The sequence below is a fragment of the Eptesicus fuscus genome, chromosome 13 (assembly GCF_027574615.1).
Source record: "Eptesicus fuscus isolate TK198812 chromosome 13, DD_ASM_mEF_20220401, whole genome shotgun sequence".
Taxonomy (NCBI): Eukaryota; Metazoa; Chordata; class Mammalia; order Chiroptera; family Vespertilionidae; genus Eptesicus; species Eptesicus fuscus.
In genome coordinates this window covers 41,692,527-41,707,935 of record NC_072485.1, presented here as the reverse complement: position 1 = coordinate 41,707,935, position 15,409 = coordinate 41,692,527, and the positions used below count along the sequence as shown (strand labels likewise).

The 15,409-nt window shown below is 43.1% G+C and overlaps 1 protein-coding gene across 2 annotated transcripts in view; it reads right to left on the bottom strand.

Moving 5' to 3' along the window:
- Window positions 1-15,409, bottom strand: part of CLPB (ClpB family mitochondrial disaggregase) — a 161,361-nt gene that overhangs the window by 95,291 nt on the left and 50,661 nt on the right. The window contains exons 4-5 of one of the 2 annotated variants that reach the window (XM_008149929.3): window positions 9,311-9,414; window positions 2,680-2,769 (exon numbers count right to left, since the gene is read on the bottom strand). In XM_008149929.3, coding sequence (XP_008148151.2) covers window positions 2,680-2,769; window positions 9,311-9,414 — 194 coding nt within the window. The remainder of the gene's footprint in view (window positions 1-2,679; window positions 2,770-9,310; window positions 9,415-15,409) is intronic. The other variant, XM_008149930.3, reaches the window with a different exon arrangement.

The window sequence follows — 15,409 nt, the reverse complement described above, 5'->3', positions numbered from 1 at the left end:
TTCTCTACACCTGTTTACCTCTCCTTCTGCCTTTTCTTCAAGATGTTAAAAACTAACAATAAAAAACAAATACAAAATGCTGTAATTAATAGCCAATTCCAAGCCAACCCAGCATCTTTACTAATAAACCTCAACACTTGCAAAAAGAACAATAAATTCTGTCCCTCTCTGGTTCTGAGGTGGTCTCTTTTATACACTCTGTGTGTGTGTGTATATGTATGTGGTAAGTGTGTCTACATATATATTTATTTTCCTTTATTTCCCATCCAGGGAGGGGCAGAATAATGAACTGCGTGCGTCAGGGAAGATGAATCTGAGATACTAGGGAGCAGTGCAGTAAAAAGATTAAAGTGTTATTATTGTTGGGTTTTTTTCCCCCATGGTCCATTGTGACAGCTCGACCGTCATCTGTAAAAAATGTCTCAGCGAGAGATAATCATCGGAAACTCAATAAAGCGTCAGGGGGAGCCTCAGCCCCCATCAATCATTGGGTGCCTGGAAAATTTCAGCCCTCTGTCTCCCTTCCTGCTATCCATATAAATGTCTCTAATATATTTTGTGTGGTATGTGGGACCCATCCTTGTTTTGGAACTTTTGATGAAAAAATATTTATACACAAAATATGTAAATCAGTTAAAAATCACAAGACTAGTTCTTTGCTACCCCATCCCACATTTCCTTATTTTTATAAATGCATCAAATTTATTCTTTTTAATAAAACATGTCAACTAGTCTATTTCCCTCTCCTAGTCAAATATACAGGTTTGGAGGGCTAGAAGGATGAACACAATTAACCTACTCACTGATACACTTAATCTTGTAGTTGGCCAAAAGGCCTGATGGATTGACAGTGTTCATCTTGGTGACTCTCTAGTGGACAGCACTGCTGAGAAATGACGTGTAGAACCACGGCCCTGGAGGTGCAACAAGGCTATGACAATGATGAGGAAGAGTCAGGGACATTATAAAAAATAATAACTTGCCCAAACAGCTTTTGGCCTTGCAGATACCCAAGCTTTCTCAGACATTGGACAAGCCGGAGGTTCTGAGCTGACTACGTCTGAGGGGGTGGGGGCAGGGAGGTAAGAACAGACTGATATGGTTGCTGGAGACAAGAGCAGGAGACAGTTCTGCTGGTGTTTGACATTATCTCTGGGCCTCGTGTCCTTTAGCACCCACATCATAGGGTTGTAGCACATACTATTATTAAATGTTGCTGCTGCTGCTAAAGCTATCATCATCATCGTCACCATATTATCACCTCCCCAATTCTCCACCCTGGAAGGAATCAGTTCTCATGGTGCCCTATCCTATAGGACCTTCAAGGCTCCTCTCTATCTAAAGGACACAAAGTCTAAGCATTCGATCTGGTCCCAGTTTACTAACTGCTCATTACTCCCTAAAATGAATCTTTTGCTGTGCGGATGCTTCACCCTAGCAAGTTCACTTGCTGGCCTGAAACATATTTTTTCTGTTTCCTGCCTTTGAATGTTTTGGACATCCACACCTCTTCTCTGGTCACACCCAACTGCACCCACCTACAGGACCTCCATAAAACCTTCTTATACTTCAAGGCTCAAATACCATTTTATTTTCTTGACTGCTTCAGCCAGAGATTGTCTTCTCTGAATTCTAGTAGTTCTTGTTATCTGTACCTCTGACTGGATCCTTGCTGAATAATGTCTTGGTCATGTCATTAATCTTAATTATTATTAACCACTATTCTTGCTAGCACCTTACACCTGCATGATACTTTGTATTTTCTCAAATTATTTCATAAGTACTTCAATTCGATCTTTACAATAAACCTGTGGTATAGGAAATATTCTTTACAGATGAGATAATCAAGGTTCAGATGGATAAAGAGAATTACCCAAGGTCATACAGTCAGGTGATGAACAGCCATTCCTTGGACTCTAAATAATGTTTGCCTCTTTCTGAATAATAGCTTGTTACCACTGAAAAGCATTTGGAAGGCTGTGCCAAAGACTCTGAAGTTCTCATGAAGTTCCATGAGTGTGTGATAAGAATAATGATGATGATGTAAAAACAGAAATTTACATTGATTCCTTCTATGCTCTGGTTTTAGGCTAGGCATAAATATACTATCTCTAACTTTCCCAACAATCTTTATTTTACAAATAAGGAGACAGAGCCTCTGAGAGGTGCAGAAAATTGCTCCAGGTTCGCAGCTATTGTGTTCGATCCGCCCATAATACAAGGCATAAGCACATAGCCTCTCTAGGAGTGAAGCTTAAATGGCAAAATAAGGTCTCTTCCAGGGAAGAGAAGGTACAGATGAGTTTTTAAAGCTTTTCAAGCACAAAGACACAATTAACATCTGTAGTCTAGCTCATACTACTCAAAGAGTGGGGGCCTGTTAGAAATGCAAAACCTCAGGTCCCACCCCAGACCTACTAAATCAGAATTTCTAGGCGTTGGGCCTAGGAATTAGCTGTTTTAACAAGCTCTCTAGACGACTTTTTTTCTTGGGAGCCTTATTACTCCCATCTGAGTTTGTACTCTCCCAGCGTATACATTCTCTCTGCTGTGACTGAGTAGGGCTGGGCACGCAGTGGGTGCTGGGTGGTTAACTTATACTAAATAGATGAGCTAGAATGAGACCACTCCTTGGCATGTCCTGAGAGGGGGAGAAATATTAGAGAGCAGTTCCATTACCGCTAGTAGGGACTCCTAGCCATCTCCTGAATTCCAGGGCACTTGTCCACTGGTTTGTGATGCTCCAGCTCGCACAGTCCTGTCCCCCATCTAAAGACATAGAGATGGAAGGTCAGCCACAGCAGGTGAGGACCTCCAGCCCCTGGAGCTGTGGGAAGGAGGCCACCTGGGCTGATAGGGATGACTATGGCAGGTCTAGCCTGGAAAGCCAGGCCCTCTAACCCAGAAGGGCCCTATGCCAACCCAGTTTCTGTACAACTCATCTTTATTCAGCTGCCACTTGAAGCTGAGAAGAGAATCTGATTTATAGTCTGCTCTGGCCACGTTTCTGCCGTGTTTTATTGTTTTAATTGTACATATGAGAGGCACTCAGAGTGCTCGCTTGCATTTCTGACAGCCCCAGACACCCAATGTTTATAACAGTTACTTACAAGCAGCCAGCGGCATCCCTGGCTGGGCGACTTGTTTTCTGTTACCACTAATTTACTGCCTCCTCTACCTGAGGATTGTGTTCCACCACCCATCAGCCAGCCACAAGTGGAACTCTCCTGAAGTGGGCATGCGTGGGGCTCAGGCACTGAGTAGAATGGGATCAAGATCAAGGAATGAGTTGGTAAAGCAGCAGCTGTGATCTCCATGCTCCCCTCCATGTGTCCCCTCTGTGTGCCTTTGCTCAAGCTGTGTCACCTGCTTAGCATCTTCTTTTTCCCCCTCCTTATCACCTTCCAAAGCCCAGGTCAAATCCCACTACTTTTAAGTACATTACTTGCTCTGAAGGTGAGCCTAGAGTTTCTAAAATCCTAAAATCACATGGCTGACATGGACCTTGGAGGCCATATAACCCAATGTTTCAGGGCAAGAATACTCTCTTACAGAATCCTGATGGACAGACATCTAGCCTCTGTCAGTGCCCCCTTGAGTGGTGAGCTGCTCAGTACCTCTAAGGCAGGTACTGAGCCTGTAGTACACTGAGCCAAAACTATCTCCATAAAGAAATTCTTCATCAAAGGTCGCTATGCTTTATATGTGATTATTTCTAGTCATCCTAACAACCCTACAACATAGGTATTGTTATTCCTATGATACAAATGAGAAATCTGAAATCCTCTCGCTAAAGATCACATAGCTAGGGACAGCTTAGATGACTGCCTGGCACCAAAGCCTGACCTTTCTCCAGAACACCACTGTGCCTCTGAATATGCCACTTTGAGGGTTGGAGAAAGGAACAGAACAGCCAGGCCAACAAGATTTCTATGCCAAAGAGTTCTGCATTGCCTACACCAGCAAACCTACCCAGAAACATGAACACTGACAGGGTAGAAGATACTGTGATATGCCCAGCTGAGCAGGCTCCTTATTAAAGAGCAATGGCCATATGTAAAACGGGAGAAGCATTTCACAAGGAATGGAGCAATCAGTTACAAAGTCTCAGCAAAGAGGGCACATGAGTTTCTTTTCTCTCCAGGCTATACCTACTCTGAACAGGCAGAACAGATATAGAGCCTCTTTGAGATAATATAAGACAACTTCTCCAATGCCCTTTGGTCCCCTTATCTGGGGACCAAATATCTTTCCTCTTCACACCTTAAATGTTGGTCCCCTGAGTAACTGACTTCTTTCCTTAGGCAGTTTCAATCACATCCATTGTTTTAACTCTCCAGCAAATGCCGGTGTCTCCTAAATCCCTATCTTCTGCCAGACTTCTCTAAACTCCAGATCCACACATCCAACTGTTTACCCAAATCAGAAGCTGAGGTGTCACCATGGAGGCTTCCTTTTCCATCAATTCCCACATTCTACCGAGAACTCAACCTCTTCCTAATATTTTTCTAAAATCTATTTTTCCTTTCCCAAAGAACACTTTTAGAAATCCCCAGAAATGATAGGTGCATTTTGGGGGAAAGGAGCTTAGCTTCTCATCCAATTCTCAAAGGGGTCCATCATCCCATAAAGGTCAAGAGTCACTGCTAATCTCTCTCCTCCAATTCATCACCCATCTAGTCAGGATGGCCCATCTAAAATGCAAATGTAAACTGAGCATAACCTGCTTAAAATCCTTTGATGGCAGAAAACAGTATGAGCTTCTTAGAACTGCCTTACAAAATCCTTCCCATGTGGAACCCCAATTTCCTCTCCACTCTTCTTGCTATTCTTCTCAGCAATGTGACAGAGGGTTCTACCTGCAGTCACTCACCCACCCCATGTCTCTGCATATGTTGCTCTCTCTGCCTGGCAGGTTCATCCCTCTTTGTCTGCCTGGCAACTTCCGACTCATCCTTAAGGCCCAATTCAAAGTCACTTACCCTGTGACACTTCCCAGACACCAGCCTGCTGTGAGGTAGAGCTTATCACTAACTATATCAGTGCTACCTATATCCTTTGTACATCTACCTTTGCATTTACCACTCTGCACTGTGGTGCCTTGTTTTTAAGTCTGTCTTACTTGACTGCAAGCACTACTGAGGGGCTAGACCATGTAAATTCATTTTTGTATTCCCAGCATTTGGCAGAGTGCCTGATACTCAGTAAATGCATGCTGGATTACAAATAAATAAGACTAATAAGCAATTACAACTGTAGAACACTTCACAATTCACACATCACATATTTATTTCTTGATCTGCACAATATGATATGATAGACAAAGGATATACTATTGGGTTTTAGGGAGGTCTTGCCAAGGTCACAAATTACAACTTAACCACCTCCCTTTAGCACTGAGCACAGGCTGAGGCCCACAGAAATATCTACTAGAAATTTGATGGACTTTGTTACTGACTCTATGCTCCAATAGTGAAGGACTGTCCATTTTTCTTGACCTTGTGATTTTCCTCTGAATTTGCCTAGACACACTCTGGGCAAGGGGCTTATACCTCTTGTTCTACTCTACCCTCCTCCACATTCCCATAAGTCAGGTAGCTGCCTGTGAAAAGGTCAGTCTCATCTGAAGAAAAGAGAACAACAGGATTCTTTTGTTTCTGTCTACTTCATCAAAGAGAATGACCAAAAGCTGGGTACAGTGCTTGCATACAGTAGGCAACCAATAAATATTGGTTAAATGGATGAAAGAATGAAATATCTATAAATGGAAAAAGGAGAGGAAAATATGGCTAAGAAGGAACTAAAGGCCCTGAGATGATTCTAAAGGACTATCACTCCATAGAGTCCATGAATTTGGATAGCAGAACACATCCAAATTGACATGCCAGGGAAAATCAGATGAGCTGCCAGAAAACTGTGGTAGGCAAGGGTAGTCTGGAATTTTTTTAAAAAGTGCACAGAGGGGTCAATCTTGTAAGCTACAGAACAATGAGTTATCAATGATTCCTGACAAAATTTCTAGAGTGTTTTTTTTTTTTAAACAGTTCTTAAACACTTAAGCACCGGTATGGGTTCCCTAAGGAGGTGACCAGACATTGCCAAAATTACCTAACATCCTCCTGAGAAAGGGTTCCTGGGCAAGAAATACGACAATTGCTAAACATATTTTTATTTCAGCAAGAAATCTGAGAAAATCTCTTTAAAATTTTGTGGACATGATAGAGAAATGAAGCTAGAAAAGAATAAAGTTTGGAAGATTTATAGTTGTGAATGTCAAATGATGCTTCAAATTTGTCCTGACCAAGTGCTCTAGGGCTCTACACTTGAATATAGTCCTTATAAACATTTTAATCAAAGACTAGCATGTAAAGTACATGATGGCAGGGAACCTGTCTAAATCAAGTGTCTAAAACAGTGACTGCTAGGTAGACATGTAATCAATAAAAAATTTTCAGTCGATTGAGTGTCATCCCATGCACCAAGGAGTCACTGGTTCATTCCCAGTCAGGGCAAATGCACGGAATGTGAGCTCGATCCCTGGTGGGAGTGTGCAGGAGGCAGCTGATTGATGTTTCTATATCTCTCTCCCTCTTCCTTCCTCTCTCTAAAATCAATAAAAACATATTTTAAAAAAAATTAAACTATTTTTGAATGAACAAATAAGTTCACAGAAAGCCTTTTCACTAGGCCCTGGCTGGGTGGCTCAGTTGATTGGAACATCATCCCATACACCAAAAACATTGTGGGTTTGATTCCCGGTCAGGGCACATACCTAGAGTGTGGATTTGATCCCTAGTCAGGACACGTATGGTCAGGGAGTGTACAGGAGGCAACCAACCGATGTGTGTCTCTCTCTCAATGAAATAAATAAAATCATATCCTTGGGTGAGGATTAAAAAAAATTTTTTTAAAGGAAGTCTATTCACTAATTTTGTAGGTCATACAAAATAAGCTAAGATACTTAATTTTTTTATCTTTATTTCATGATAGTTATAATAGCCTTTCCCAATATTTTTGTTGTCTATCTATCTACCTACCTACCTAGAATGTAGGCTGGCTAACATATAAGAGTTGAAAAGATACAGGAGGTTGACCAAAAAAAAAAAAAAAATGAAGAAAGAAAGAAAGAAAAGAGGGAGGAAGGAAGAAATGAAGCAAGCATTGTTCTAGGCACTATTGAGTTAAACAAGATCCCTGCCATCATATATTTTATATGATAGTCTTTGATTCAAATAGAAAGAAGGAAAGGAGGGAAGAAGGGAATGGAGGAAAAGAGGAAGGAAGGAGAAAATACCTAGAACAGGTATACTTCAGCCTATGGGTCAAATCCAGCCTATTGCCTATTTTTGTAAATAAAGTTTTATTGGAACATATCTATGCATATTCAATTATGCATTGTCTATGGCTGCTTCTGCACCACAATGAAGAGCTCACAAAGCTTAAAATGTTTACTATCTGGTTTTTCCCAGAAAAAGTTTGCTGACCACTGATCTAGAATATTGAATGTAGTATCAACCAGGACAGAAATATTAAAGCACAAAAGTACAAAACGAAGACAGAGGGTAGAGATCATGCAACAGCAGAGGTTGGACTAAATGGCTTCACAGCTCTGATATTCTATGAAATAAAAAATGCTTACTGAGCTCTGCTGGGATCCTGAGAACATGTGAGAAGGCACTCAAACAATCCCTTCCCCTCTTCCTGGCCCTCCCTCTCAGCAAATGCTCCTCCTTGCTTTTTGGTAAGAGCATCTGAACTGAAGACAGAGCTAAAGCAGGCAGCAAAGCTGTGTCTGAGTGAGAAGAGAGCCCATAAGCGGAGTCCCCTCATATCAAACTGCAACTGTAGGCAAGTTTGGCACTCATGAAATCCTCCTCTGCATGAAACATAAAGTGAACATAATTCCTCCAGTTCAGTTGGGATTCCAAGGAGGCATAGGTCATAGTCTACACATGGAACTGTCAGCTGAGGAGGAAAGAAAAGACATGGGCAGATGAGAGTTCAAAAACCATACAAAAGGCCAAGATTTAAAGAATATTCAAAAGAGCAGCTGAGAGCAGGTTGCAATTATTGCCAAGGACAGGAAAGGCTCTGTGGAGGAACTAGCTGCAGAATGGAGTTTGACAGAAGAAGTGGCATTAGAGAGGTGAAGAGGCGGGGAAGGGCAACTTCACACTTCATCTGGGCAGCAATGCTCTGATGCTCTTGACATTCCCCTCATGCTGCCAATTTGAGAAATCTTGCTGGGGCAGCATGACACCTCCGCTTTCTGGACTACCACACCCACATCAGCTCTGACATCTCTTGCTCCCCTTGGCTGAACCTCCCTCCATGCCAATGTTCTGATCCTTAGGCAGTCAGCATGGATATCTGTCCCCCTGCCATCACTGCCAACCCTAAAGCAGCCACTTGCTCAGCTGCCCTGTTGCTAGAAACAGAGGGATCTCAGCCTCTGCGAGTGGTCCAGGGTAATGGCCAGGCAGGGGGGGCCAGTCTAGACAAGCAAAAACTCACATGTAAAATCTTCATTTCTGACTGCAGCCAAAGCAACCTGCCATTTTCTCAACCTCACTTTGGAAGAGCTACTCACCAGAGACAACACAGACCGACTTGCCCAGGTACCCTCCAATAGACACGTGACCAAGCTCTGGTACAGATGCACACTGCTGCTTTCTTCTGAAGAAGTCTAAACAACCACCTACACAACACCCCAGGCAGACACTGATGACTACCCCATTCTATAAGCATAGGCATCAAGGCACAGAAAAGGTCCACTATTTGTCCTAGGTTACACAGTAAGTTGAGGATTGTATTTTACATACGGGAGGAGGAAAAAAGCAGTATTCAGAGTAGTATTGAAGGATTTCTGAGGTTGAGGAAACCAGTAAGGCTGCTTTCTAGTTCTGGGAGAGGGAAAGTCTACAGGAAATAGAGGAAGAACAAATCCACATTCCATGCAGTTGCCTTAATTATTTTATGGAAAACTGCTTCACTGTCCTCTCATCTGAGGTCCCACAGGCTGAGGTGCTTTTGGGAAAACACCAGTGGAAGGCTCCCCTCACCCCCACCCCATTCATGAAATCAGGCCTCTAATTTATTCCCCAAGACTTCTGAAGTGACATAAATGATAGAGCCCAAAAGGGCTGTGATAGCCATCTGTTCCAAGATTTTTGGGTTCTCCATGAGTTTCCAGAGGATAAGGGACTTGCAGGCCCTCACTCTGAGTTGCTGGTAGAGCTGGCACAGAGCAAGGCTGCTTGGAAGCCACAGGGAGGACAATGTTCAGAACAGCAGGGTAGCCCGCCCTTACCTTCCAAAGAATGGATTCCCTGCTCCTTTGCAGTCTTGTAAACACTGCTAAAATTGTCTCCAAGGTTTGGGTCAGCACCAGCAGCAAGCAGGACCTGCACCACACTGGAAGAAATCAGAAAGACACAGTGTCAAAAGCAGGAAAGACCCAGGAAGTATGATTCTGAAGCATGTTTGAGGATTAGATTTGCCTCTACTCATTAACTCTGCAAGTATCAAAGGCAGAAGTAGAAAAGTTGGCCCTGAAACCTACTGGCTGAGAGACTCTGGACAAGTTATTTAACACCTCTCTAAGGCTCATTTTCCACAACTATAAAAGACAAAGTGTTTATTCAACAATTACTTATCCAATGCTATGTTCTAGTCACTGTTCCAGGTGCTAGGCTAATGCTGGCTCACTTATTTGCTGAATGGATGAATGAATTTCAGTAATTCAAACACACAGTCCTTGGAAGTAAAAGAACCAGAATCCATCTCCCACATAGCTGAAGTTCTTTCACATCTGATCTAACATGGTCAGGTGAGTCTCCTATGTCTACTTACCATACCTAAAAGGATCTCCTGGTGGGCAACTGTCACAGGTAATTTATTCAGGATATGGATTAAGATCCCAAAGAGAAATGAAAAGGGTCTTTAAGCAGCTAAAATCCATGTCTAAAACTCATATATTTAATTCATAGCAGAATTTGCCAGGTTCTCACATGGAAACTGTTTCCTCTTAGTTTACACACAATTTGGATAGGATTGGCATTAGTCTTCCTGTTTCCCGGATTAAAAGCCAAGAGGGCACAAAAGGGTTGTTATAGATAGGTAAACTAACCGAAGGCAGCGAGGAACAATATCTGATAAAGAGGGAGTGTGGTACAGAGTTTAAGAACATAGGCTTTAAAATCTGGGACAATCTAAGTAACAACATGGATAATGACAGCAATGGATTACAACCCACTGAGTAAAATAAGATTCCAGGAGTCCATATTGAAAATAGTAAGTCAAAGGGGGACAAGGGAACACTCTTCCTTACTATAGAAAGTAATAAATGTAGAAGGAAGGATGAAATTAGAAAATCATCATTTTGCAATGTCATAATTATCAGGGATAACAAGAGTATCTAGTTCACATGGCTGTGTTAATGTACATAAAGTGCTTAGAATAGTGATTGACATATAATAAGTGCTCAACAAATGTTAGTTATTACTTCTATGTACCTGACCCTGTGGTTAGGCTGTGGAGAAATTAAGAGAAGTATGAACTAAGACACTTTAATTGGGAAGACAGTATGCCATTTCATAATAAGCATAGAGAGACTTGGGTTCAAATCAAAGCTCTATCATTTACTGACGATGGTTTTGGACAACTTAGTGCACCTCTGAAGACCCCATTTCCTTACCAGAATAATAGAGATAATGATGCCTCCCTTGTAGGCTGAGATAAGTATGTAAAACTCCATGGTGCCTAGCAAATAGAAGGAGTTGCACAAATATGAGCTCTCATCCCTTTGTTCATATAATCCTAGTGATAATAACATGAATCTGGGCCAAAGTACACACCAGATTGTACTTGACCAGCCCCAGGATTCATGCTGATATAGCCCCATATTAAGAAGGCAGCTCTTCTATATTCTGTACAAGTTAGCTTGCTTTAAAGTCTAAGACAGAAGGGTTTGTCGATCTAAACTCAAAGGGACATAATTTGGTTAATCCTCAGCTGTTGTATCCAATCACTGTTCAATCACACCCCTTTCCATGGCAGGCTGTCCCTCCAGGCAGCTAGTGTCACTAACTGTGCTACCTGGGCCTCTTCAGGTTCATGAGTATTGATTCTATCTGTCCAATTTGCAGGCTGCAAGACGTGTCCAAGCAACCAAGTATGCTGTCCTTGGCCCTGGAGGGCAGACAGTGGTCTGGCAGGATGGGGAGAGGAGAGTGACTAGACTCAGCCCTGGGGCTGCTAACACAATAAAAGGGAATGGGCAATTCACTTCACAAACTTGAAGGCCAAAGAGGATAAGCATCTAAGCTAGTAACTCATTCTGCAACCTCAGAGAAGATTCCCTTCACTTTTAATAAAACTCAAAAGACAGTAGACCCACTGTGGGATATAGGTAAAACTAATGGAACCGTGGCTGCTCAGTGGCCTAGAGTGGCACCAAACACCTTGCCAGATGGCTAGTAGTTAACAGCCATCACGTACATCCAAACCAGAGCTCCAAAGGGATCAGGCCATTCTTAGAGAAGCCAGACCAGATCAGGCTGGAGGGCTACATGACTATAATGAGCTTTGGTGACCAAAAGAACTTCATGGACCTGTGGGCTGCTACAGGGCAGAAACAGAGTAGGAAACTAGCCAGGTGAAAGCTAAGGCAAGGCTGCGAGTGCCAAGAATTTCATAGTCAAAACTGAACCAAGGGGACAGAGACCAGGCAGCAGAGATGTGATTCAGAGAGTCAGAAGCCAAGTCAGATGGCAAGGACTGGAGACTGAGGCAAAAATAGTAAACCACAAACAAAGTAAGGAACCAGAAACCAAGGAATACACTGGTACCATAGGGCAAGGCAAACAAAGCAGTAACCTGGAGCAGTAGTGAGGAGACAGAAATGAAGTGATTTCTGCCTCCTTGACATTTTTTGCTGAAGTAGAAACAAATCCCCAAATTTAGAATTGCTTTTGGGAGAAGGTGAATTCCATGGGGAGATGATGAGCTGGCCCACCTGGATGAGAAGAGGAGTACAGGGTCAGCCATAAAATTAGAATCTGACAGCACAGAGGGAGGCAGGCACTGCTATTCAAGGTCATTCACCAGAGGACAACTGCAGCCTCCCCTCTGTTCTGGTGATGGCACACTGGCTGACATTTTGTAGTTTAGGCATTATGCCTTAAATTGAAGTAGCTGGTACCAAATGGGCTATGGTATATGAGCTAGGCCTTCATAGTTTTAACAGCTGGATTAAAGTGGGGAGAGGACACCATGAAAACATCTCCACTCAAAGGAACTATACTGACTACTCCACAGGTATTCACTGAGCAAAGGCTTAAGAATATTTCTTCCAGCCAGCTCTGGTGTTCTGTGAAAAGATGCCTACCAATGCCAATACCAACCTTAAAGGCTAGAGATAATATCCAGATGCACTATTTCCCTTACTAACTGGAGAAAAAATGTTTAGAGTAGCCCAAGAGAATGGGGGTTTGTCCTTTAGTGATCTGGCTCTAGCACCAGTGCTTGCCTTCATGTGGCCATCAGAATCTGTTCTGTTCTTATCTCCCCATGAGTGAATTGACGCACCAAAAGGACTGAGCCTTGCAAACTACACTGAAGGTGAAGTTTGTGGGGGATAGATAGCACCAAGCTGACAGGCTCGCAGAGGAGCAGCAACAGGACAAAGCTAGCTGTGCTGGAGCTGGGGACAGGCAGGCAGGAGAATGCAGGTCCAGAGAGCACAAGACCTCAGCAAGTTACACGTGTGAGTTGGATCGGAAAGCTAGGCTGAGAGCTATTTTCTCTCTGCCTTATTTCTTACTGCCTGCTGGTACAAGTATATATTTTCTCAAGGGTATAGTGTATGGCTAAGTAAGAGGAAGACAGTAGTCTAATAATGAAAGCTGACATTTGTATATACTTCTTATATGCCGGGTGCTATTTTAAACACTATATATATTTTAACACATTTAATCTTCACAACAACCCTATGAGGTAGGTTACACATAAGAAAACTGAAGCACTGAGAGGTTAAGTAACTTGTCCAAAGTCATTCAGCTGTAAGAGGTGGAGGTGGGATCAAACCCGGCAGCCTTTCTACAAAGTCCATGTTCTTATCATATGCTATATTGCCCCTCACTTCCCTATATTGACTCGCAGGTAGCTGTCTGTAGAAGCACTCAACTCAGTTTTTAGCAACCCAAGAGAAAAATTAGGCAAACTTAATAGTCAATTCCCAGAGGAGAAAACAAACAAAAAGTATATTAAGAGATAGTCTCAAGCTCATTTGTTATTAGAGAAATGCAAATTAAAATGAGATATCACTTCAAATTCAACATATTAACTAAAGTTAGAAAGCTGAAAAATGCCAAGTGTTGGTGAGGACATAGGGTTCTGAGACTCTTCATGCACTGTTAGGGGAGAGACTGGTGCAGTCATTCTGGAAGCTAATCTTATAATACTTTTGTCAAATCAAAGTACCTTACCCTATAGCCCAGCACTTGTCCTCCTGCGTATAGATATCCCAGAGAAATTCTTACACAGATCCAAAAAGGGCAACACACGGGACGTTCAGCACAGCATTCTGTGGTAGTGGGGAGTTGCAGACAATCAAGTGTCCATCACTGGGGAATGAATAAGTTAAATGTGGTAGGCACACACTATGAAACATGATGCAGCAGTTAGAAGAAACAGGCTGGGTATACGTGCAGCAACATGGATAGATGATTTTTAAAAGGCCCTATTCCCTTTCCCCTTCTATTAGTCATTAATTGAACCTGACAATCTGTTTATTCCTTCAGGGAGTCTCACAACTGCAGAACTTTTGATTCCTAAGCTGATAGTGATCTTGGAGAATTAAGGATCTAGTGAAAACAATGAACTACCTGAGCTTAACCATCAGCTGTGCCACTCCGCCTGCTGGGGTGTCCCCTGCTTCAACTGGCTAGTCCTCATTCACTGGCAGGGCTCCTCAGTGACTCTGTCACCAACTCAACTGAGCCTTCTCTGTCTTCCAGGCTGGATCCACCCCCTTCCTCTTTGTCTGCACAGAACCCAGTACTCACCCCCATGGCAGGTGACCCTCCCAGGATATCGTCATTTCCTATTTACTTTTATTTGCCTTTCTCACTAGACTATCAGGCAAGGGCCATGTCTCAACCTTCTTTCCCAGCTCCTTGATCAGGGCCTAGATCACTGTAAGTGGTCAATAGATGTTTTCTGAACGAGTGCATGAATAAATGAAGGAGGAATAAATAAAATCATTAATTTATTTGGTGGGAAATGGGGGAGAAAGGTGGAAAGCAACTGTCTCAGCCCTACCCAGCCCTCTCCCACCAAATGAGGCCACAGGCAGTTTAGCTGTGGAAAACCTCCATCTTCCTCTCCTGAGCACCAGCCCCTTCCTGGGCAGGCAATTCCCAGACAAAGCTGAGGAAATGAACAGGACAGTGGCCCCTACATGGCAGTTCTTGGGACTCCTGGAACTCCCTCTGGAGCCACAGCTCCCATGAGGCTCATTTTAATTTGCTGATCAGGCTGTAATGAGATTAGAGGTGGGAGCACATGTAGGAAGGTTGGCTCACACTGACCTTGATGAGATCCCGCTTTTAGGGCAGTGGGATGTCACAATGCATGGGAGGACAGCTACATTGATCGATGTTAAGGCTTTCTGCTCTCAGTGGCCGGAGGGGCTTGGAGTCATCGCATTGTTTAGGAAAGAGCGAGGAAACCTGTGGTGTGAGCTGAGGCCTATGCTGGATCAGGCGCGTGTCAAAGATGGCTGGCGAGCAGCTGGAGTTGGTGAAGCAAGAAGGGCAGTGATCCCAGCTCCAGGTCGTCCCCACACAATGTTGAGCTTCAGGAGAAGCTCCGCCAACTCCTCCTCCCTCTACCCCCCACATCCAAAGCACAGGGTCACTGTGATGAGTGTCATGGGTCCCAAGGAGAAGACAAAGAGTTGACCTATTCTCAGCCCAGTGCACACTTCGATGAGGGGAGGAAGCAAAGAGGTCACAGCTCAGGAGGTCTGCTGGAAAGTCAAATGAGCTGTGTCTCATTTGGCCTACTGGCTGGTCAGGAAAGCAGGGTGGCCAGACCAAAGACAAATGGCATGTATTACATATAGAAGTCCTGTGGCAGGGAGTATGAGCTGGGGGGTGAAGCAGTTTTCTTTTTAAAGCCAGCTTCCTTAGGCAACTAACTAAATATTAGGGGGAAAGAAAGTTACCTGTGTAGAAAATGTGCCCCAATTTCCTTAAATGAGGAAAATAATCTTTTGTTTACTTCCCTCAAAAGATAAAGATCAATAATCATAATAAAGTAGCCACAGTGTAATAAGCACTTTATATTCACTATTTCAGATCCATATAACCACTTGCAATGAGGTACTAGTCTTATTTTATAAATG